Source organism: Trichosurus vulpecula, chromosome 2 (genome assembly GCF_011100635.1).
Source record: "Trichosurus vulpecula isolate mTriVul1 chromosome 2, mTriVul1.pri, whole genome shotgun sequence".
NCBI classification, from domain to species: Eukaryota; Metazoa; Chordata; class Mammalia; order Diprotodontia; family Phalangeridae; genus Trichosurus; species Trichosurus vulpecula.
Genome location: NC_050574.1, coordinates 329,353,213 through 329,377,384, shown reverse-complemented (window position 1 = coordinate 329,377,384; position 24,172 = coordinate 329,353,213). Strand labels below are relative to the sequence as shown.

Here is a 24,172-nt window from a genome sequence, read left to right as displayed (position 1 = left end):
ATAAAATATGATGCTATCAGTTTTAATCTGATTTTGTATTTTTACCAAAGCAACAAAATTACTGATGACAAAAGAATCTATTTAAAAGATAATGAGATGCCATTTGAAAAACTCTACACCAATAGAATTAATGTAGACACCAAGTATATTTGGAATATGAAAAGACTGAACAAGGCAGCAATATATTAATTAGAAATTAAATCTAACAATGTAAATGGAAAAAACAGCTACACACACATACACAAAAGTAAATGGAACAAAATCATAAAGATCAAGTAGATCAAGATTTTGATCAAAATCATAAAGATCAAACAAAGAGATGATCAGACACCCCTCGCCCGCCCCTTCGAGGAGGTGGGAATTCCATAGGGGTTGCACATTGCATATATTTTTGAACTTTTTCAATCAGTTGTGTTGACCTTTTCCCCCCCCTCTCTAAAAAAATTACTGTGTCATCTGGCATGGCCCTCTGAGGAGAGTAGGGGGAGGGATATTTAGGATAACTATGACGATATAAGAAGCAGAGAATACCAATAAAAACTTTAAAAGAAACAAAGAAATTAAACATAATCAGAAACTGTTACTGGACTAATGCACCGGCAAACTTAGGGCAGATGTAAAAAACAAAAGATACATTCCCCACCCTCATTTTCTAGTGAATTATAGTAAGGAGATACCTTGAGAGGTCTGAAGGCAGAAGAATGAGGCAGGGTAGTAGCACAGCCCACTTGAGTCAACCCTGACATCGACTGAATTCCAAAAAGGCAAAGAAAGATAAAAAGAAGGCAGCATTTATGTTAGTAAAATAAGCAAGATTAGAAAAGAAGAAGTCATTTATATATCCTTATGTCTTATTTAGATGTTGACAGGGCAGGAAAAGAGTATTTGTTAACAAACCAAACCAAACTCAATACAAAAGTAAAATTTCCACTGCATATAACATACTATCTTCCTAATTCTATAACACTTCAGTATTTAATAAACCTGAAATGAGTTTCATGAAAAACATTTTATCATATGAACAGAAACAGACAAGGACATAATAGCTTTTAACATAACAACTGTGGAAATTTATTCAGTGATATACTACACCAAAATGACATGAAAGAAAAGGATTTAATCTAAAAACTAATTTTAGCTGAGTTCTATAAGTGGCACACAGAAAAATGATTAAGTAAAAATCCAGTTCAGAGTAAATTATATTTAAATCTAATAAAGACATGATTCTATGTGAGAAGATAGCATAGGAATGATTCTGTAAAAATCAGGCAATCTTTACTTACTGGAATCATAAAACTACACATACTATTCCTTGACCAGTTAAAACTAAAATGATTTTAAATGGCGAACAAAGTGTGCTGGGAGCTCCAGAAATAGGGGCACATGTGGGTGCACACAGACAAAAACTCACATACACACACAATGAAGAAGGCATTCTGCTACATAACTTTAAAATCTGTGACCTGAAAATTTCTCATTAGTCATTTAAAATCCACATTGTATATTATTAATCGATGAGTATTTCTGATGGATAGGTACTGCTACAGATATTGAGTGACAAGAACTAACACATGTTCAAATTTAAGCTATAATAATGTATATGAAAAACATTTTAAAAATGGGACTTGAAATTGGGGACAGAATGTTTACAAAGAGATTGTAGTGGGTAGATATTAGTCTAGATAATAAAAATTTTAAAAAGATGAACTCAGATAAATTTCAATTAAAAATATCTCAAACTAGGATCATACATTTCAGATAGCCACCCTCAGGTACAGACCTAGAGTAGTCTAAATGCACTGAGATATCTAAATGTACTTGTCCTTTTATGCCCTTAGAGACAGAAAAAAAGTGAGGAAAAAAGTGTTCAAAATATGTAGGTGAACAAAAACATAACTCTATGTTTTTTAATTAAAGGGACTCTATCAGCTGTATCACACTGCCAAAATAATCTGTTTCCTTCACAAAACATTAGATCATGCTCAATGTATTTTAAAATCAGGAAATAAATGCAAAACAAAACAAAACAGTGAGATAGGAGAGCAGGAAACAATGCTAAACCCACCAACAACAGTATGCATTTCACCTGTTCTGAGCATCCTAGAGATCCTTTCATTTATTTTGGTATTAATGCCAATTGTATCCACAAAGCCAAGGTCAAGGATGAAAAAAGAAAAAGGAGAGCGAAGGGAAAGTGAATGGGGTCCATGTATTACATTAAGATGTTGACACAAAGGTGCAAAGTAACAGTTTCCTGGGGGGGGACTGGCTGATAGAGAGGATGGCTGAGTGATTGTGACAACAGATGTGATGGTGGAATAATTTATTTACAAATTGACATTTTTTATGACTGAGACTACTAATGAGCTTCCTTCTGCAGGTAGAAGCTGTTATCAGCATGCAAAGGTATTCTATACATTCAACTGGAAATACAGTCCTTGACAACAGCTGGTGATAAGAGTAGGGAACATTATAGGCAGAGAGAATGGCATGAGGAAAGATGCAGAGACAAAAAAAAAAATGTTGAATGAATGCCTAAACCACAAAGTAGTCCAGATTGGCCAGAGTACAGGTTTCAAAAGAACAGCTGAGGGCTTTGTATTTATGAATCTTAGAGGGGTTGTATGCTACGGCTCTGTGCTGGAGCTACTCTTCTGTCAAACCAAACTATCTGCTATTCCCTACACACTGGAAAAGTAAGTAGGTAGAAATAGATCTACTCTAGAATTTATAAATGCAGTCTCCAAAAATATCACTGAAAAGCTAAGTAAAAATGTCTTATAGATAACTATTCTACGACAAATAATGTAATAGCTAGCTGCTATTATTATTAGATGTTAATTTTACTAGGCAAAAACGTAACTTTATTTGTAGCAAGAACCATACATTGTTTTCCTGACAAGAGGTTCTTTGTTGTTACCAAATGAAGTTTTACTACTTAGATTAATAAAAAACTAACACATTACCAACCCTGACATACTGCGCTTTTCTCAGCAACCTAAGGGGCAAGGACAACTCCAGGGGACTCACGATGGAGAATGCTATCTTCATCCAGAGAAAGAACTGCGAAGTTTGAATATAGATCGAGGTGCACTAAATGCTCGCCTTTTTTGCTTCTTTTTTGTTTTTGGGTTTTTTTTTTGGTTCTGTTTCTTCTTTCTCATGATTCATTCCATTGGTCAAAATTCTTCTCCACGACTTGACTAGTGCATAAAATAATTCAATGCGAAGTTATACATGACAGTTATATGAGATTCCATGCTGTCTTGGGGAGGGAGGGGGGAGGGAGGGGAGAAAAACTGGAACTCAAAACTATGTAGAACCGTGTGTGGTAAACTAAAAATAAATAAAGAAATTCAAAAAATAAAAAAAAAAACTAACACATTAATCTTTCTAAAAAAAATACTGATTACATATTTTGAGTTTAGACTTGTGATTTTATTAGTACAGGGAACTTCCAGTAAGGAAATTCCCTCTAACAATGCAAATCAACAGCTGCTTTGTAATGTATGGCTTTAAAGATGTGCCAGGGGCACTGAGAAATAACTGTCCAGCCAGAGTCACACAGACACTGTTGGGATTAGTCAGGGCTTGAATTCAGATCTACCTGACACTGAGGTCAACTTTCTAGCCATTATACAGAGAAGCCTCTCATTTTTATATATATATATATATATATATATATATATATATATATATATATATATATATATATTTTTTTTTTAAAAGGACTTATAATTCCATTGGTACGATATATAGGGAGTTCTCAATGGGTATGTTCCTTCTTGAGAGGTACTACCACTCTAAAACGTGGTGCCTGGGACACTGAGAAGTGATTTTGCTCAGGGTCAAAGTGTCAGAGGAATGACTGGAACCCAAGACTCTGAAGCCTTAACTCTATCCATTATGACATGCTGCTTCTCTATTAAATTATTACTCTGCTCAAAATCAGTCATGGAATTCTATTGCCTGGAAAATAAAATCCAAAAACTTTAATGTGACTGATGTTCAAGATCTTGTTCAATCCTTACGCTTCAGCCAAAACCTGGTGTTTTCTTGATTCTGTGCTTTTCCTTATGCCACTTATCCAACCTGAAATGTTCTCCCCTCACTTTTACTTATCAAAATCCTTCAAGACCCAACTCATATTCTGTACTATTTTATGAAAATCTGTCCATACAACTTCACAGGTCACTCCTATCACAAAATCAAAGAGTCCTTAAGTATGAAGGCCCCTTACTGGTCAAGTCTAACTTCTTTCTTGATCAATGCAAGAGTCCATTTTCATATATCACTGAGAGACAGTCCTTTAGCCTCTGCTTGAATACTTCAAGGACAAGGAATGATCATGCAAGGTATCACAGAACTTCAGATGTAAGAAAACTTTGTCTAACCCCTTACTTTAACAAGAACTTCTCTATAACATCTTTGAAAATGATTCGCTTCAGGATCTTCACTCATTCTTTACCTTGGCAACCCATTTCACTTTTTCTCTATAATTTTAAAGAAAGTTTTTCATTATATGAAGCCAAAATCAGTTTTCATTCACTACCCTTAGTTCTGCTTGCTATGTTAAAGTGATATAAGCTGACTACTTCTACCTAATAGCCTTTCAGATATTTGAAGACAACAACCATGTCCTCACCCTAAATCTCTTTTTTTCCAAGTCGAAATATTTCCAGTTTCATCAATGCAAGAAAATTAAGAGATTGGAAAAAGGTAAGAATAAAAGAAGCAGAATAACTGAGGAAAAAAAGAGAAAGACTTTAATTCCTATAAAGTAGCAGCTCTTTCCAGAACGACTTAATGATCACTTGATCAGCATTAAGCTATACCATTACTTTAAAAAAGGAAGTCTATAAAACTTTTTACATTCCTAAGGTTCAGTGTCTCCATCTTTGATTAGAAACAATGATTGCAGGCCCAGGTTCTGCATTTCCTGCGTTAAAGAGGCATGAGAACATGCTAAATAATTCAGTTATGTTTCTTCTCACAAATACATATTATTTGATTATCATTAGGTCCTGTTTTGAAACTGAGGCTAATTTCAGCATCAGCAGGTCTGCTTCTGGGGAAAAAGATATCTTTTATTTTTATCACTGCCTCAGAAAATTATTATTATTACTGCTAACAGGATAGCAAAACTCCCCAGGGTGATGGTATTGTTGGCATACTTAATTTATTACAATACTTTTATTTCTCTCTGTTCCCTTGAATTCAACCACCATTTATCCCAAACATATTACAAACCCCTTCTCTGTTTACTCAGTTTGCCTCACCACACCTCTCTCTCTCTTCTCACAATGTTCTTCTCTAGAGGAGAACCCAACTTCAAATTATGGAGAAGACCAGGATAATACAGTTCCTTCATGCATCCTCATCTCTACCTCAACACATTCTGTTCTCTCACCCTTCCCAGAAGTCTCAGAAGAAAAGGTTTCTTCTCCTTTTCAAAACCAGTCTTGTCCTATATCATCTCCTGAGGATGCTGGTCACATAATGATCTCCTCCCTCTCTAGAATTATTAATCTCTTCTCTATATGTTTCTTCTCTTCTACCCTTAAATATACTAATTAAAATAGCTAGCATTTATATAATGCTTTAACGTTTGCAAAGTACTGTACATGTGTTATCTCATTTCTTACATTAAATTTCAGTTGAAGGTTAATGAAAAAAGAGATGTAATTTTTTTCCCCATCCAAGTTCCTCAAGACTCTGAAACTTATCAAATACATAATCCCTGTGTTAGAAGGTATATGGGTTGGAGGGGAGAGGTCTCTAACAAGTAAATATAATGTATGTACAAAATAATTTTAAGAGGGAGAGTAATGATAATTGAAGGGGACCAGGAAAGGTTTCATGGAAGAGGTGACATCGGAACTATACTTTTTTTGGGGGAAGGGGTTACCAAGTATTTTTATTCTGCACATAAAACCCACGAAGGATCTGGCTTGCGGGCATGTCTGGGACCGAATATATGGCTCCACATATCAACATATGGGGGTAGTCTTTCTAGCCAAGTCACAAGATTACAAAGCAGGGCTTTCCAACAGAATGCCAGGTGAGCAGGTACAACCTCTTGACGAGACAGTTTTAACAAAACAGTGAGAACATCTCTGAAAAGTGGAAGTGAGGAGAGAATAAAGCAGCAGAGGCTTCTGCTAAAAAAAATGTGTGTGCGTCACGTATATGTATACACATATACATATACACACATATCTGTACGGTCTGGTACTTAGAGCTGCCCATTCTTAGGAAAGAAGCAGACGTCTACTCAGGTGATTAGCGCCTGTTAGCTCCGGGGCCCTCCTGGCCGCTGAGCTTACTTGACCTGAGGGTTCCTGAAGTCCCTTCCTGCAAATTTAGCCTTGTTGCCCAGGTCTTCCTCAGTTCTGAGAATCGGATAATTCTTGGCCAGACACTCAGATAGTCACGGGGCACTGGTCTTGATCTGCCCAGATCAGAGATCCACCACCAGGTCTGCAATGAAAGTATCTTTAGTTTCCCTAGGATGATGGAAAAACATTACTCCCCACTCATTAGACTGGGCCAGTCTGCATGCCTGAAGAGACCTGGTCATGGAGACAGAAGGCAGTTTCAGGCTTTGTCAATGTGCTTGGGATCAGTCCCTGTGAGGTCATCCCCTACCACCTGGATGTCTGTAGTAGTAGTGAAATGTTTCCAAGCTTCCCAATCATCCTGGTCAAAGGGATCTTCAATAGATGCTGTAGTGTAGTCCTTGATGAAGGTCTCATAGAGGTCCCCAAGTACAGTAAGGGAACCATATTTGCTGGGGTCCTAAGAAGGCTTGAAGCCCCTACTTCCCAGTTTGGAAGAATTCTGGGGCGGCAAGATTCATGTGATTTATGATCTTATTAGTATAGCCACCTTACCAATGGCATTCTTTAGCAACTCCAGAGCTTCTTTATTCTCCAGGATGTTAGAAACAAAGCCACCCTTGTCACCTACACTGATGGGATCCTGTCCATATTTCTGCTTGATCAAATTCTATAGGTTACTGAAGACATCAGCTTCGATGACCCTGGCCTCCTTGAAGATTGCTGCTCCAACAAGAAGAATCATGTACTCCTGCACTGCCAGCTTGTTACCAGCATGGGAGTCACTGCTGATCACACAGAAGGCTGGAGTTGGCAGAATGATTCCCATTATTTGCAAGGTCAGCAATTTGGTGGTATAGGGGAATACCTTTTTTTTTTTTTTAAAGCAGCTTTGGCCTTACAAACAGCCAGAGACACTCCCAATATGGCATCTGCTCAAAATCTAAATTTATTCTCAGTTCTATCCATCTCTACTTTCAATCTGTTAGTCTTCTCATACTCCACAACACTCAATTTCTTGCTTCTCAGGGTTGGAGCAACAGTTTTATTGATGTGCTCAACTGCTTTTGAGAGATCTTTCCTCACATAAGAGGTCTTACCATTATCTCGGAGCTCCAAGGTTTCCTAGATGCTGGTAGAAGTACCACTGGACACAGCAGCTCAGAAGACACCTTTTGCAGTAAAGAGATCAACTTCAACAGTGTGATTTTCACAAGAGTTGAGGATCTCTCTTGCCTGGACCTTGAGAATAGATTTGTTGAGTTTCTGACTGGGGCTTCCTCTGCTGAACTCAGAGTACAGAGGCTGAGGGCTGAATTCTACTTTAAAGGAAGGTAGAGATTCTACGAAGTAGAAGTGAGGAGGAACAACATTTTAGATATGGGGGATACTTGTACAAAGCTGTGGAGGAAAAAGATGGAACACTATGCATAAGAAGTTAGTAGGCAAATCTGACTGGAAATCAAAATGTGTGACAGTAACATGAAATCAAAATGGAAAGGCAAAGCCTGTCTACGTCCATCTAACTGACTTGTCATCTATACTAAATCCTGCTTGTTCATAAGAATAGCAGAAGAGACTTTCATCAATATTTTGCTAAAATTTAGGTAAACTAAGCTACAGTATTTCCTTGATAACATTTAAGTAATCTTACCAAAAAAGAACACGAGGTTAGTCATACTGACTTTTTGTGAATTCCCCTTTATTTTTTAAATGTTTGCTAACCATCCTTTTAATTTTATATTCTACAATTCTGCTTTCAAACACTGTATTAGAGAATGCATTGCGGGGGGCAGGAATCTACAACAATTTATAAGTGCAAAGTCAAGATGATGATGACGATACAAATAGCTAGCACTGATTACGCACTTACGACGTGGGAGGCAGCGCGCTAAGTGCTTTACAAATATGATTTCATTTGACCCTCCCCAAAACCCTATGAGGTAGGTGTTTATTATTATCCCCATTTTACAGACAAAGAAAGAGAGACAGACAAAGGTTATGTGACTTGTCCAAGGTTCCACAGCCACTAGTAAGTATCTGAAGCTGGATTTGACCTCAGGTCTTCCTGACTCCAGACCCAGAGCTTTATCCACTGCACCACCTACCTACATATAAAGTATACCCATTTAAGAAAGCCAAACTTAATGGCCCAGAGTTATTTTCTTCCTCCTTTCTGAAAATCAGGACATCTGCTTTACTCCAATCTTGGGGCACTTTGCTCGTTCTCCATCATCCAAGAATCACTGACAGAACAACTCAGTAATCATATCCTCTGCCTGGTGTACTGAACTCAAAAGGAATTAAATGATTTCATACTGTCTCTTAATCCTTAGTATCCATTTTATTCTTTCCTATACATTTCAAATATCATTCTATTTGGAAAAGAAAGCAAAACCAGAAGTGTATGGTTGATTCCAGCTTCAACGTCATTAGGCATAATCTCAAATGAGATCATACACATGCAAATATTACAATACTACACAGACATCATTTGATATTATCGTCATCATCATCTTCTTTTCCATCTCCCTTGGGTCAGTTGTAAAATGGGGAAGATAAGATTTGCACTATCTACCTTACAGAGCTGCTGTAAGGAAACCATTTTATAAGTTATAAAATGTTACATAAATGTGTTTAATTATTATTAGTGGAAAGCACTAAAACGTATACTCTGGAGACCTGAATTCTAGTCTTAATTATGTCACTAATTAGTGGTAGAACAATGGGGAAGTTACAACCTCTCTAGGCCTCAGTTTTGTCATTTATAAAAACATAAAGCTGAAATATTTTATTTTTATAGTCCTTTCTGGATTTATTCAACGATTCTGTATTACTGCATTTCCCTGGTTTCTCTATTTCTATGACAATACTTTTTCCATTTCCTTTGCTGTCTATTCTTTTCTTAAACTTCCTGTGAGAGGGTCCCTCAAGGCTTCTCCTTTTCCTCTCTCCATATGCTAACTCCTTCAGTAAGCTCATGCATCTATTCCATTTTTGCCTGTACTCCATTTTTACTAGTCACGCAAGCTAGAACATCACCTTGGACATTTAATGTCATCAAATTCCATTCTTCAAAAGAGATCTCAGATTCACCCCTCCCCTTTTTCCTACGTTTCCATGCTATTTCAGGTACTCTTCCTCACACACCTATATTATTTTAACAGCTTCCAAACCAGTCCCCAGCTGTTCTACAATCTATCTCCTTTGCTCTGGACTCAACTTTTCTGCTTTCAGGGTTAAGGAGGATCACTGTCCTCCATTCTGGAATCCCCTGCTCCATTATCCTTCCACTTTTCTTGTCCTGTCAATTCTCAGCCTTGAGTTCTTACTAGTGTGGTACAACTGTACTGCTGCTAAACTGAACTACTAGCTGTTCACCAGTTTGACATTCTGCCTTCCCCTGGGCATTTACAAAAGCAGCACGCTCCACTAAGCTTCCTCTTCATTCTTTCCTCTCAGAATCCTTATCTTCCTTCAAGGCTCAGGTTTGCTCATATGCCACCTTCTATGAGACACTTTCTCTGTTTCTGCCAGTTTCTAGCATTTTCTCTCTCCTCATATTGCCCTAAATTTACTTACCTGTTCATGTTGTGCCCTTTGCCTGTCCCCTCTCCTTTCCCCTGAAAGGATGGAAGCTTCTTGAAGGCAAGGGGCTGTTTTGTTTTTATCTTTGCATATCTGGCACCCATTATAGCGCTTTACACAAAGTACTTAATACATGTTTAATTGAATTGGTCTCTCTGTTTTCTCTTTTCCAATTTATTCTGAATACTCTTAAAGGTAACCTTCTTAAAACAACATTACCATGGCACCACTGTCTTATTTAGGAAACTTAAAATGTTCCTCTTCTGCCTACTACAACAAATCTAAAAATCTGTTTGCCTTTCAAGGTCCACCATAATTGGGTCCCAATGCGATATTTCAATCTTACTTCCCATTATTCTTGAGTAAGTACCTTCTGCTGCAGTGAGATAGGCCTCCTTACTATCACCTAAACATTGCACTGCTCATTTCCACTTCTGTTTTTCCTATTCCTGGAATGCTCTCCTTCCTCCATCTCTCTAAATCCTCACCATTCTTGAATACTCAACTCAAAATCTACCCCCCTATACAAAACTTTCTACTAATTCAGCCCATACTTGTTTACCCCTTCTTTTAATTCCTTTTTCATTTTCACCCAATATCAAAAGTTTAACAGTTAGTTATACATAATGGTTGTCTCCCCAAGGATAAAAGGTAATTCTTTTTCCCCAAATATAAAAGTTGTCCCAAAAGTCTTACTGAAGTTTTGAGCTTCAAACTTTGAAAGCTTAAAACTGTACTGAAACCTGTGGATCACCCTTATATCATAAACTTTTTGAGGGAAAAAAGCACTTATTATATTTACTTTGTATCACACCCTTTCCACTACATCTGGCATAGTTCAACACACTGTAGAAAATGAACGAATACTTAACTAATATCATAAAAATTTCTCTATGTATGGTAATATATTTTGCACCTTAAAGGGCAAAATGGTAAGTTTCTTAGAGTTCCTGTGTCATTCTGATTTTTTTCACAAGTACATCCGCTTCTTTTTTTTTTAGGTTATACATGTACAATCATGTTAAACATATTTTCATATTAGTCATGTTGTGAAAGAAGAAATCAGAACAAAAGGGAAAAACCACGAGAAAGAAAAAACAAAAAAAAGTGAAAACAGTATGCTTTGATCTGCATTCAGAATCCATAGTTCTTTCTATGGATGTGGATAGCATGTTCCATCATGAGTCTTTTGGATTGTCTTGGATCACTGTATTGCTGAGAAGAGCTAAGTTTAACAAAGTTGGTCATTGTACAATGTTTCTTTCGCTGTGTACAATATTCTCCTGGTTCTGCTCCCCTCATTCAGCATCAGATCACGTAAGACTTTCCGGGTTTTTCTGAAATCCACCTACTCATAATTTCTTGTAGCACAATAGTATTCCATTATATTCATTATACCACAACTTGTTCAACCATTCTCCAATGGATGAGCATCCTCTCAACTTCCAATTCTTTGCCACCACAAAAAGAGCTGCTGTATATATTTTTGTACACGTGGGTCCTTTCCCCTTTTTTATGATCTATTTGGGATACAGACCTAGTTAGTGGTATTGCTGGGTCAAAGGGTATGCACATTTTTATAGCCCTTTGGGTATAGTTCCAAATTGCTCTCCAGAAGGGTTAGATCAGTTCTTAGCTCCACCAACAATGCATTAGTGTTCCAATTTTCCCACATCTTCTCCAACATTTATCATTTTCCTTTTCTCACAGGCAACAAGAATGGTCACGGTGACTGGTAGTGCAAAGTAGTTTTATCAGATCACTTCTTCATAGAATAGGTTATTAGGCCACCAAAAGGTCACTGGATGGAGTGGAGAGAGGGAGGAGAAGAAAAAGGGGACTGAAGCTACCCTTCGTATACTTTATGATATCTTGGCTACAGTCAGTAGAATAAAAGTAAGGGGTGGAGCAGAAGAAGTACACATCTTTATTAGAGGTCACTCTAATTCTGAGATTAAGAGATTTCTGTTTAAATTCAGTAAGCAAACAGTTGTTAAGGCATTCCAGAAAATTTTTACCATGTTAGAAAAATGCATTCTTAGGAATTTCAGAAATATATAGTCATGTGGTTTAAAATACATAATACTGAGGTAGCAGCTACATGGCATGATGGATAGAACATGGCAATATAGATGGCGCCAGGAAGACCTGAGTTCAAGTCCTACTTCAGACTCTTACTAGCAGTGTGTCACTTAATCTTTCTTAGGTTCAGTTTCTTTATCTGCAAAAAGGAAATAACAGTAGTACCTACCGTGTAGGGTTGTTGTGTGGATCAGAAAAGATAATACAAATTAAGTGCTTTGCAAATCTTAAAGAGCTACATGAATATTAGCTGGTATTACTATTATTACTGAAATTGGGCTAAACTAGAACTCTGGCCAGTCGTTATCCTGGGATTTTCTTTTCAAAGATGCCCAATTAAATAAGTCACTCATTTTAATCAATAACTAAATTATTAACAACTTAAAAAGTACCTCATATTAAGAAGAATTTTTCTAGTTTCACTATTTTAGATTAAACATGATAGGTTTTGGGCACAATGAACTTGAAAGCCAAATCTTTGTAATTTATTAGTCCTCTATTATATTTGCTATCATTTCAATGAAAAAGTAATGGTGTCAGTAATACCAAATGAAAACTTTAATACCATGGAAACTTCAGCAAACTTTCAGAGAGATCTACAAGAAGATTTTCCAGTTAAATGTGCTTCGTCTTTCTCAAACTGAAATGAACAATGGTTGCAGAACATACAGAAATTTTGACAATGGTAGAGAGATGTAATAAGAATTTCAAACTTAAGCATGCAGTCATTCCATGCAAGGTCAGGAAGTTGAATCAAGCATTACTTTGAAATGTAAAAGAGGATAGGGAACTGCTACAGTCACCAGATTTCTAAAGTGCTAAATTTAAAAGCTAGTGCAACAAGTAAGATAACATAAAACATGACAGTTATTTTGTGATAGGTTCCTCCTCACAGGGTACAGAAAAGTGATGATTTCATGACTTTAATGAAGATTGAACTAATTTTCTGATGATTAAAACAGGCAGCACAAGGAAACATTAATCTTTAAAAAGATTTAAGAGGTAAGCTGGATTTCTAATTCACGTATTAAAGAGTTATAAAACAAAAGAATTATTATCAGCATAGCTTAGGTTTTTAAGAACAAGTAGGCAGATATCTAATTTTATGATTAACTATATGTCAGAAAGGTAATTTAGTCAAAACAGATGGTTTATGGACCAAAAATTAATGGTGAAACAATTATGAGGTGACAATATGTATACTTAGAAACCAAAGCTATTTCCCAACAACATTCAAAAATGAAATTACTCAGTTCCCAATTTAAATTGTTAACTTTTAGAGAAAGGGAAAAGGTTATTTTTTTACCATGGCTATAGTGCATGGTAAACTAAACTGATATGTTACAAATGAAGACGTATAGCTCTTTGGGGGAAAAATTACCTTGAAGGCCATCATGTTTTATGTTATTTGGAATATTTCCGAGGGAAGTGTATATTCATGACAATCTATGCCCTCTAGACTTGGCAGTGTAAAACTTGTATTTCGTGCAAGGTTCTTACCACTAACAAGGCACTATCATCAGTGTGTTGAGACCTTCTTGATGGAAAGGGACACTAGGGAAGTGGGAGAAAAATGAAGTAATGTCAACAATATACAGCAAGGGCAGAAGATAATATAAACAAATACACACACTTTGGAAGAAGACATTTGATGTAATGAGAAGATTGCTAGCAAAGTACCACATTCACACTGCCCTTGGCGTTCCATTCATATCAATTAATCAACAAACATTTATTAAATGCTTACTCTGTGTTATGAATACTTGGACTTCACTGGGTGAATGTTACTATATAAAAACAACTTACACGCCACCCAAAATCCCTTGTGAGCAAGAAGGAAATAAGGTAGTTCACACTATGTAGAAGAGGAAGCAGAAGCACAGAGCAGCACTACAGTGACATTTTCATGGCCATTCAGTGAGAAAGAGGCAAAAGCAGGAAGGAATCTGGGCCCGCTCATGGTGAGTTTGGTCGCCTGTCAATTAGGCTTCTCAAAGAAAACTCAGGACTACAGGAGTCAAACACTCAAACACTTAGAATAGATACATTTAAAAGTTAAAATTCCAGGTATTTTCCTCTTTTGATTTTGTCCAGAAGCAGTTTAACTTTTTAGAAAATTTAAATAATCTATGAATATATTATCAAGAAAGAAGAAAATATTTAGGAGAAGGGAGGTTAAGAAACAATATGTGTTCTAATGGCTTCAAAAGTTCTGTTGGACTTATAACTCTATTGTCTTTCAGGTACTCTGCCAACTCAAAGGCCTGAATATAAAAAAATTCAAATGAAATGATGTTCAGTTACACAGTTAAAATTAAAAACAACACCAACACCAACAACTTTATTTTGGTCTGGACCACTAATTCATTATTAGTCTAGAGAACTTCTTCCACTGAAGCAGATCTATAATACACATCTAAGATGTGTCAAAAGCAAGACTTGAATCCAGGTCTTGCAGGTTCCAAGGACGGTCCTCTCTCTACACACAACACTATGCCTAATGAATGATTATATGACTGGAAACAAATTCTCTATCAAGTCTGAGTCTAAGCATAATTTTTAAATTTATTCTGCATTCAAACTTACCTAATTACCAATATTCAACAAGCATTTAATTGTGTAACACATTCATCATATAAATAACTTACTTTACAAAAGTAAAGTAGAAACTGGAACTTGCCTTTGTTACTTGACACATTTTCACATAAATTTTCTAGAGGGTGAGGATCATATAGTGGGAATAATAAGATGGCATTGTAGAAGGAATATGTTACTTGTAAAACAAATGCAAGTTTTAACAATGTTATCAGAAAGAAAATTAGTTCAAAACAACTGAGTGACTTCTTAGCAAGGCCAGGAAATTGTACACATGAACAAATAAACAGTCTATTCAATACTAAAACTAACTTGCAAACAAGGAATAATTAGTGACAGAAAGATAGTACGTGATAAAAAAAATCATGCAGAAGGAGATGTACAGAACATGTGAAATTTTGAGATAAAGGAAAAATTCTGATTAGAAAAAACTGTTAATAACACTAAATTCCATCATCTGAGAGATAATATTAAATTTCAAAGATGATGTCACGATACAATCTTACTCTCTTACCTCACTATCAGGAAGGCTTTGTTTCTGTGGACTCTGTGATGCTTTTTGCTATAAATAAAGATATAGCTTGTTAGGACTAAATAAATCACAAAAGAGAAATTTTGATCTTCACAAAGCATACACATATGGTGTATTTGTATTAGTAGGGGGAGTTTTCTGATGGGGCTTTTCCTATACCAATGAAACCACAGGTTTTTTTTTTTAAATCAATTATTAAGCACCTGCTGTGTACGAGGCACTATGCCAACGGGGTTCAAGGATTACAATATAAGGAAATCTGATGGCCCTTGTCTTCAAGGTCTTATAACTGAAAAAGGAGAAATTCAACAAACTCATATGCAGTACTATTACATTTATATGTATGAAATTAAAAGTAGGTGAATACATTCATAACCACAGTCATAGTTACATTTTTCCTTTGCCCCATTCACTCTCTCAAAGCAATTATTCTCTTATTGTTGTCTCTACAAAAGTAATTCCAAATTAGCTTTGTATTTCCAACTGTATTAGGGATACCACCTTACAGTTATTGCTGGTTCCTTCTTCTCTCAATCATTTATCCTTTCACTCAAAAACACATATTAAATGCACATTATACATAAGGTGCTAGACACATGGCATAGCAGATAAAGAGGTAGTGCCAGTCAGGGTTCAAGGCCTACCTTTGCACATACTGAATGTGTGACCCTCGGTAAGTCGCCTAAACCAGAGAGGGCAATGCAAATGGGAATAGCTTAATAACATAAATGAAAATATAATATAACATAATGTTAATGTGTGGTCAATATGTTGTTGGCAGGAACTCCTTTTAATCTGAACTGGATAGCCCATGTAACTTTAAAAGCCTCTAAGTGGCAGAGTAGTTGCTAAGGTCTGTTGATAGAAGGAAGGTCCTCCCTACGAATTTCTATCTTGATGAAATCACAGGTTTGGACATATACAATAACTCTTTCCTACAAAAAGTCCAAGGTCCTATGGACCACTGATTTATCCTTTAAGGATTTCTTTTTTTCTTATTTAAAAATTATTTTTATTAATTTATTTTTAGTTTTCAACATTCACTTCCACAAAATTTTGAGTTCCAAAATTTCTCCCCATCTCTCCCCTCCCCCACCCCAAGATGACATGCATTCTGATTACCCCTCTCCTCCAATATGCCTTCCCTTCTATCATCCCCCCTCTTCTCTTAACCCCTCCCCCTTCTATTTTCCTGTAGGGCAAGATAGATTTCTATACCCCACTGCATGTATATCTAATTTCCCAGTTGCATGTAAAAACAACTTCCAACATTCACTTCTGAAACTTTGAGTTCCAAATTATCTCCCTCCCTCCTTGCCCACCCCAATTAAGAAGGCAAGCAATTTGATATAGGTTATACATGTGTAGTCATGCAAAACACTTCCAAACTTCATAACACTTCCACGTTGTGAAAGACTAACTATATTTCCCTCTATCCTATCCTGCCACCCATTTATTCTATTCTCTTCTTTGACCCTGTCCTTCCTCAAAAGTGTTTGCTTCTGATTACCCCTCCCCCAATCTGCCCTCCCTTCTATCATCTCCCCTACTTTCTAGTATGGTAAGATAGATTTCCATATCCAACTGAGTGTGTATCTTATTCCACCTTTAAGCCAACTCTGATGAGAGTAAGGTTCATTCATTCTCTCTCACCTCCCCCTTCTTCCCCTCCACTGTATAACTTTTTCTTGTCTCTTTTATGGGAGATAATTTACCCCATTTTACCTCTTCCTTTCTCCTTCTCCCAGTACATTCCTCTCTCACCCCTTAACTTTATTTTTGAGATATCATCCCTTCATATTCAACTCACCCTGTGCCCTCTGTCTGTCTGTCTATCTGTCTTCCCTCCAACTACCCTAATACTGAGAAAGTTCTCATAAGTTACAAATATCATCTTTCCATGTAGGAATGTAAACAGTTCAACTTCACTAAGTGCCTTATGATTTCTCTTTCCTGTTTACCTTTTCATGCTTCTCTTGAGTCTTGTGTTTGAAAGTCAAATTTTCTATTCAGCTCTGACCTTTTCATCAAGAATGCTTGAAAGTCTTCTACCTCACTGAATGTCCATCTTTTTCCCTGAAGGATTATACTCAGTTTTGCTGGGTAGGTGATTTTTGGTTGTAATTCTAGCTCCTTTGACCTCTGGAATCTCATATTCTGAGCCCTCCAATCCCTTAATGTAGAAGCTGCTAAATCTTGTGTTATCCTGACTGTGTTTCCATAATACTTGAATTGTTTCTTTCTGGCTGCTTGCAATATTTTCTCCTTGTCCTGGGACCTCTGGAATTTGGCTACAATATTCCTAGGAGTTTTCCTTTTCGGATCTCTTTCATGAGGTGATCAGTATATTCTTTCAATTTCTATTTTGCCCTCTGGTTCTAGGATATCAGAGCAGTTTTCCTTGATAATTTCTTGAAAGATGATGTCTAGGCCCTTTTTTTGATCATGGCTTTCAGGTAGTCCAATAATTTTAAAATTATCTCTCCTAGGTTCCTTACAAATTAGAATGGAGCAAATGGAAGCTAATAAAACATTACTTTATTTTTCTTGTTTTTTTGTGACATAGCTAATATGGAAATATGTTTTGCATTTCACATATATAATAGGTATCATATTGCTTGTCCTTTCAGTGGGTAGGGGAGAGGCTGGATGGAGTGAGAGAATTTGGAAGTCAAAATTCTAAAATATGCTAAAAACAAGTAAATAATAAATAAACCAACCAACCAACCAACCAACCAATAAATAAATAAATAAATAAATAAATAAATAAATAAGGGGAGAAAATTAAAATCAAAGTGATGCTAGATTTTCAAATTCTTTTTCACAGAACCACAAATCACTATCAATCTATATTTTCAGTGAGTAATTACTTTTAATTGGGAGAAAAAAAAATCAAAATAAAATAAATTTACTCAATGGAATACCAACACAGGACAATCCACACCAATAGTATCAGAAGCACATGTACTTTTGTACTTCTAGATAAAATTTTGAACACTGGTTGAAAGATCTCACCTTGACAAAGTCCAAAACCGCATCTCTTTGTATTTGTTTGGTCCTTATTTTCTCCTCTTCATACTGTAGGGCAGCAAGTTGTGCTTCTTTCCGTGTACGCTCTACTAACTGCTCTCGTCTCCGGTGAAATTCTGTGTCTGTCTGTGAAATCTACAAAAACATTGTTATTCTTTATGAGCAAATGGGTATAGTTTTAAGACTAATTTCACAACAGGAGATAAGGAACAGCCCAAAGCGCTTTTCTCTGTCATCTACCATTCCTTAAAATAAGTGTACTTTCAATCTTTTCTATAGTTTGCATTTTGTTGATTTGGACTAAAATAACCTGAGGGGAAAAAGCTAGTTTTCAGTTTTGAAAGGGGCTAGAAATTGGCAATGCCTAATTAATTTTAGTGTTTGCACATAAAATCATAGAATCACATTATATAACTTATGTGAGCCCACAAACAGATAACAGGTGACATATCTAGAAAACCAACGGCAACTGGTTTAATAACACAAAAGTAGTTTTTTTTTTTTTCTGAAAATTAAGCTCTACCACTCAGCAAATTACCTGACTGTGACTCTGTGACAGTGATAGAAGATAAGATGCTTCAACTGGGATCCTGATCAAAAGAAAGAAACACTTTTTGGTAACTAGATAAATACAGATTCAAGTGACATGTATAATTTTAATACATTGCAAAGACAGCCTTCCAGTAGACTGTTATCAATAAACTACAACAGTGTGGTAAGTATTGTAAAAGCAACTACATTTTGTAAACCTGAGCTCATCATTAAGTGAAGCTAAAGTAATGATTAATGATACTAACTCATGTTTCATGTTATTTGATATCACTGATTAATGTACTGTCTGCTAACCAGTGTTTATATCACTGGGCCAAATATAGTTAACTAAAGATAACTACAGTTATCTAAGGTAACTTTTTCAAACTTAATCATATTTATTATGTCACAGATAGCTATTATTATCTTTACCAGAATGAACCACAGAGATGCATGTAAATCAAGATCTTTTTTATACACAAGAACATTTTGCAGGTGTAAATCTGGCCCACAAGATAGCTTGGTAATGACTCTTATTAACCTTGTTCTGGTTTTCAATAGAAAAACTCTGTCACTTGTAAGAAAACTATTTAACAGTAGAATATGAAAATTCAGCTAATTTTGATTTTTTAACAAAGGGCAGCAATTTGGTACTTAAAAAATTCTTATTTTCACGTTGCAGTATTATGTAAGTGATTTCTTTTCTTAAGTCTTTAGCACTTGGCTCTTTTCTGTAAACCTGTAATTTATTATTTTTTCTGAAAACAAAAGTTTTCAGAATATTAACTTTTTCTAGTTTTTGTCATGCTATTTAGGACCTGACTGTCACAACTATAACTAAATCATCCTTAATCATTAGAAATCAGGTTACTTTACATTTATCAAGTCACTCCCTTGCTCAAAGGCTCCAAAGGATCTCTCCGTGCATACATGGCAGGATTCTAATATCTCAGCTTGGCTTAAAGGCTCTCCTGAGCTAGCCCCATCCAGTTCAATATCATCACCTACTATAACTCAAAAACCTTCTGGTAAACCTCTTGGTCCAGTGTGTTCATCAGTGTGTCTCTTTAACATACAATGACTGCTGACTCCAAATTAAATATAATATTCCTCATGTGTAAAATGTCTGTGCTCTTCCCTCCATATTCCAAAGTGCCAGCCTCAAGTTCCATCCCTTCTATGAGGGCTCCAAGGCTAAACTAATTTCCTATCTCCGAACTCTAATAAGGCTTACTTCCCTAAACTGTTTATAGACAATATAAGGTGGCAATATAAAGAAATATATTTTAGTTCCAATCTCCTCCGTTCCATGGAACCTTCAAAGACAATCCGGTATGAAGTGATCTAGCTCTTCAATTAAATTCATGACACCTATGTCACTGATTTGGCAATAAAGCATAAATATGACATTTTTAAAAATTGCTTTTTGCAGTATTTATAACATATCTTCACCTAGACTGTAAATTCTATTAGGGTAAGATTCATGTCTCAGAGGGAGGATGAAGAGTTGTATGTTCTAAGAAAGCATGAAATTTTAACTCTGTATGACTACCTGCCAGAAGCCTTTGCTTTAACAAATACCACTGGATTTCTCAAAAACAAATATTCATGTACCATGGAAAGTGGAATTTTCTTTTCTGGACAAGATGGCTGCCTGAGCAGGGAAAGACCATCCAGTTTCCACATACCTATTCCAGCTAAAATCTGAAATTTGCACCAGCTTGATTAATGATCAAGAAATCCAATGAGAAGCTACAGCAAGTGATTCTGCTGGGAAGGCCAAATATAAAAGATGTCTTAATTTGCTATCATATAATTTTGTTGAAAAAAATTATGCTCTCTCAAAATCAACACAATTATTTTTCTAAAAAAGACTTAAATTAATTCAAAATGTTTCAAAGCTGCTTGTCTGTGTCTCCTCTGAAACTCTTCTGTATGTATGTGTGTGTATGTATATATCTATATACACGTATGCATGCATACACACACACACACACATACACACACACACACGTACGCACAGACACATATTTAAATGCTACGATGACCTTTTCTTACATTCCTATCACTAGTTCAGTTGGTTATTTCTTACACTCACATGCCATAATTTGTTCAGGCTTTTCTCCAATTGATGGGTACCCCTTAGTTTCTAATTCTTTGACAGAGCAAAAAGTACTAATTAAATACTTCTAATGCTTTCCAGAATGGCTGGGACAATTCAAAAGCCTACCATCAGTACAATGATATGCCTATCTTACCCCAGCCTCTTCCCTCAAACAACTATCATTGTGGTGGGACCTCGAAGTTGTTTTGTTTGTATTTCTCTAATCATTTGTGATTTGGAACATTTTTTTAATCTAGTTCTTGATATTTTTGAGTTCTTCCTTTGAGAACTGCTTATTCATAGCCTTTGATCATTTATCAGTTGAAAATGACTTATTCTTATACATTTGAATAAGTTCCTTATATGCCTTGGAAATGAGAACCTGATCTTTTAAGGAACTGCTTCTTTTAATTTTAAGGCAACAATGCTATTATATTAATTTTCTTTTGGCAGTGTGACCCTAGACCAGTAACTTCAGTTCTCAGTGCTCCAGGCAACTCTAAGACCACAAGTTACAGAGAAGGTGCTGACATGCATCGCTAGTGTGAGTTTACTCAGCCAAGAATTTCTTATTCCAATGAAATGAATGGTTTGGTCTTTATTCCCATCCTAAACATTAGGGAAGTAAAAAACTAAAGGCCATAAAACTTTCTTCTTATATTCAGCTTATAAACAATGAATTTTTGGAATTCTGAGATGAGAGGCAGCTTTTTAAGCCCTAAGAAGTAAATTTTGGAAGCACCTTTGAATGTAAAGGTCATTAATGGAAAACATGTGAGCACATGATTAATGTTTTGTGTTTCAGTTTCCCAGACTGTAAAATGAGAATAATACTTTGTTTTTGCTTTTCCTTATCTCTCTAACCTACAAATGAACAAGCTCTTCCTAGTTTTAAGGCAGATCCTTTCATAATTACACTTTTAAGTGTTCAGTAAAATTTTATAAGAGAGTCACATTTCATTTAGAACACTACCCAAGAGGGTAGCTAGGTGGCGCAGCGAGCAGAGCACCAGCCCTGGAGTCAGGAGGATCTGGGTTCAAATCTGATCTCAGACACTTAACTTGCTAGCTGTGTGACCTTGGGCAAGTCACTTAACCCCAACTTCCCTGCCTTCCCCCCTCCAAAGCCCCCCCCCCAAACCAAACGCTACACAAGGCTAATCTACAATAGTCTTCAAATTAATTATGCAATAAAAAGCTGAATACGAATCTTAATTTGAGATTTAAAAAAGTTTAAAATATCTTGAATACGTGGCATAGGTCGTTTATTTGCTGAAAGATTTTAGGTTTGACTAGTTTTACATACATAATTTTAATTTAAGAAAAATGTATCAGGCCTAACAAAAATGACTGGGTTAATTGCACTATAAATTATATAGTCACTTTATTCAAAACTTTTCAGCCAGGAAAGACATATTTTTTTGTTGAATAGTTCTCTAAAAATCTAGAACCTGAGTAAGTCTTTTCTAATTCAATATCCTTGAAACTCTTGTCACTGAATTTTAATTTTGAAGTAAATGATTATGAATAACATGACCTAATTTCTCATACCTGTTTTGATGAGAGTATCTTCTCGTGTCCTCTGTTCTTTGAAAATCTCTAACAGGTAGTGGCTTTACTGGTGAACTCTGAACCAAATAAAGATGAAACATCAAATTTAACATATATATCCTGAATTCTGAACTATGAATTATATAGTAGCTCAATTATATACTGAACTATGTAATCAGAGATTTTGTCTCATACTATAGTTTAGCAGAATCTACAGATTAAATTTTATCATATTGGCCTTTCAGCATCCTTCTTGTGATTTTCTTGGCATCTCCTTGTCCCAAAGGTCAGTGCTCTATCCACCATACCAAGGTGTTGGTTAGCCTTAATACCTGTTTTAATACTTCAAGGACCAATGATTTTATTGGTTCATGTGTTCCTTACATCAATTCAGACTGCAACCCCTTCATACCTCAGAGAGAGGGCAAGAAGAAGGGAACAAGTAACTACCATGTGCCAAATGCTATGACAGGTGCTTTACATTTATCTCATTTGATCCTCAGAACAACTCAGGGAGATAAATGCTATTATTATCCCAATTTTACTACTGAGTAAATTGAGGTGGACAGAGGTTAAGTGATGTGTCCTTGGTCACAGAGGTAGTAAACATCTATGGCCAGATTTGAGCTCAGGTCTTCCTGACTCTGTATCTAGTGCTCCCTTTACTAGGCCACTGGTTTTATCTAGGTGGACTTTTTTCTGAGTTGCTGGGGATATATTTATTACTTGGTGGAGATCCTTGTGGTAATGGAACTTTCCAGACTTAGGCTGATCCTCAGACAACTGACAAAGTAGGTCATATTAGCTATATGAATCCCTTTTTACTTGGTAGGACATTCCAGAGCTTTTACTTTTCTGGAAGATCATTTTGGATTGGTGAATAGTGCTGGACTGGGAATCATGAAGACTCTGGTTAGAAACAGGCCTCAGATATTTATTAGCTGTATGACCCTGGCTAAGTCATTTAACCTCTCTCCAAGTGTAAGTTTCCTTATCTGTAAAATGGGGATAACACTGGGCATCTACTTCAAAGGTTACTGCTAGGATCAAATGAGATAAAGTGCGTAAAGCACTCTGCAAATCTGAAAGCAGCATAGAAACGTTGTTGTTGTTGTTGATGATGATGACCTTCAAAGACTCTGTAAACTCTCCATGCCTTGATGAGCCATCACAGTGGGACATCAGTGGAAGGTCAGGAATATACACTTCAATATTTCAAGGATCTGTGACTTTCCTTCTATAACTTAGTAGATATAGATAATCTCTGAGAAGTACCACGATCTAGACGTTTATTCTCCTATGGCTGAACTGGGTAGTGAGCCTTGATTTGGCAGAGATGGAACATTTGTCAATAAACCCATATTCAAAGCTTTCCGGCCTGGCTGAAATTGCTAGTGCCCTATTAATAGAGAACTAGCATTTCCTTCACACCACAGTGGAGACGATGAGTAGGAATTTAGTGCGGTTATACATAAGCACAAGCATATTCACCTACCCACAACACTCTAGTACTTCATAAAATCCTATCTTACTCTGCACAGATTACATAAACACGTATTATAGTAATATAAACAGAAGGGACCTTAAAGGTCATCTAGTTCAATCTTTTACACAGTAGATGAATCTCTTTTATGTTATACCTGATAGTCAATTAGCACGTATTTGACTATGTCTAGCAATGGAGAGCTCATTAGGTAAATTAATTTTCTTTACTATCTCCCTATCATAAATTTTTGCTGCTCATAGGTACTTGTGTAGTTACAAGGCTTTCTGGTAATATCAAGATGCTATAAAATCTAATTCTTATTTTTTGTATAATGC

General features: G+C 36.0%; 1 protein-coding gene across 6 annotated transcripts in view; it reads right to left on the bottom strand.

The window, feature by feature from the left end:
• LRCH3 (leucine rich repeats and calponin homology domain containing 3) overlaps window positions 1–24,172 on the bottom strand; it is a 158,832-nt gene that overhangs the window by 24,231 nt on the left and 110,429 nt on the right. For 2 of the 6 annotated variants that reach the window (XM_036743312.1, XM_036743307.1), the window contains exons 10-15: window positions 22,352–22,428; window positions 18,704–18,755; window positions 18,151–18,300; window positions 15,118–15,165; window positions 13,509–13,562; window positions 678–749 (exon numbers count right to left, since the gene is read on the bottom strand). In XM_036743312.1, coding sequence (XP_036599207.1) covers window positions 678–749; window positions 13,509–13,562; window positions 15,118–15,165; window positions 18,151–18,300; window positions 18,704–18,755; window positions 22,352–22,428 — 453 coding nt within the window. Of the gene's footprint in view, window positions 1–677; window positions 750–11,707; window positions 11,728–13,508; window positions 13,563–15,117; window positions 15,166–18,150; window positions 18,301–18,703; window positions 18,756–22,351; window positions 22,429–24,172 lie in introns of those variants that run through there. The other 4 variants (XM_036743311.1, XM_036743308.1, XM_036743309.1 and 1 more) reach the window with 4 other exon arrangements.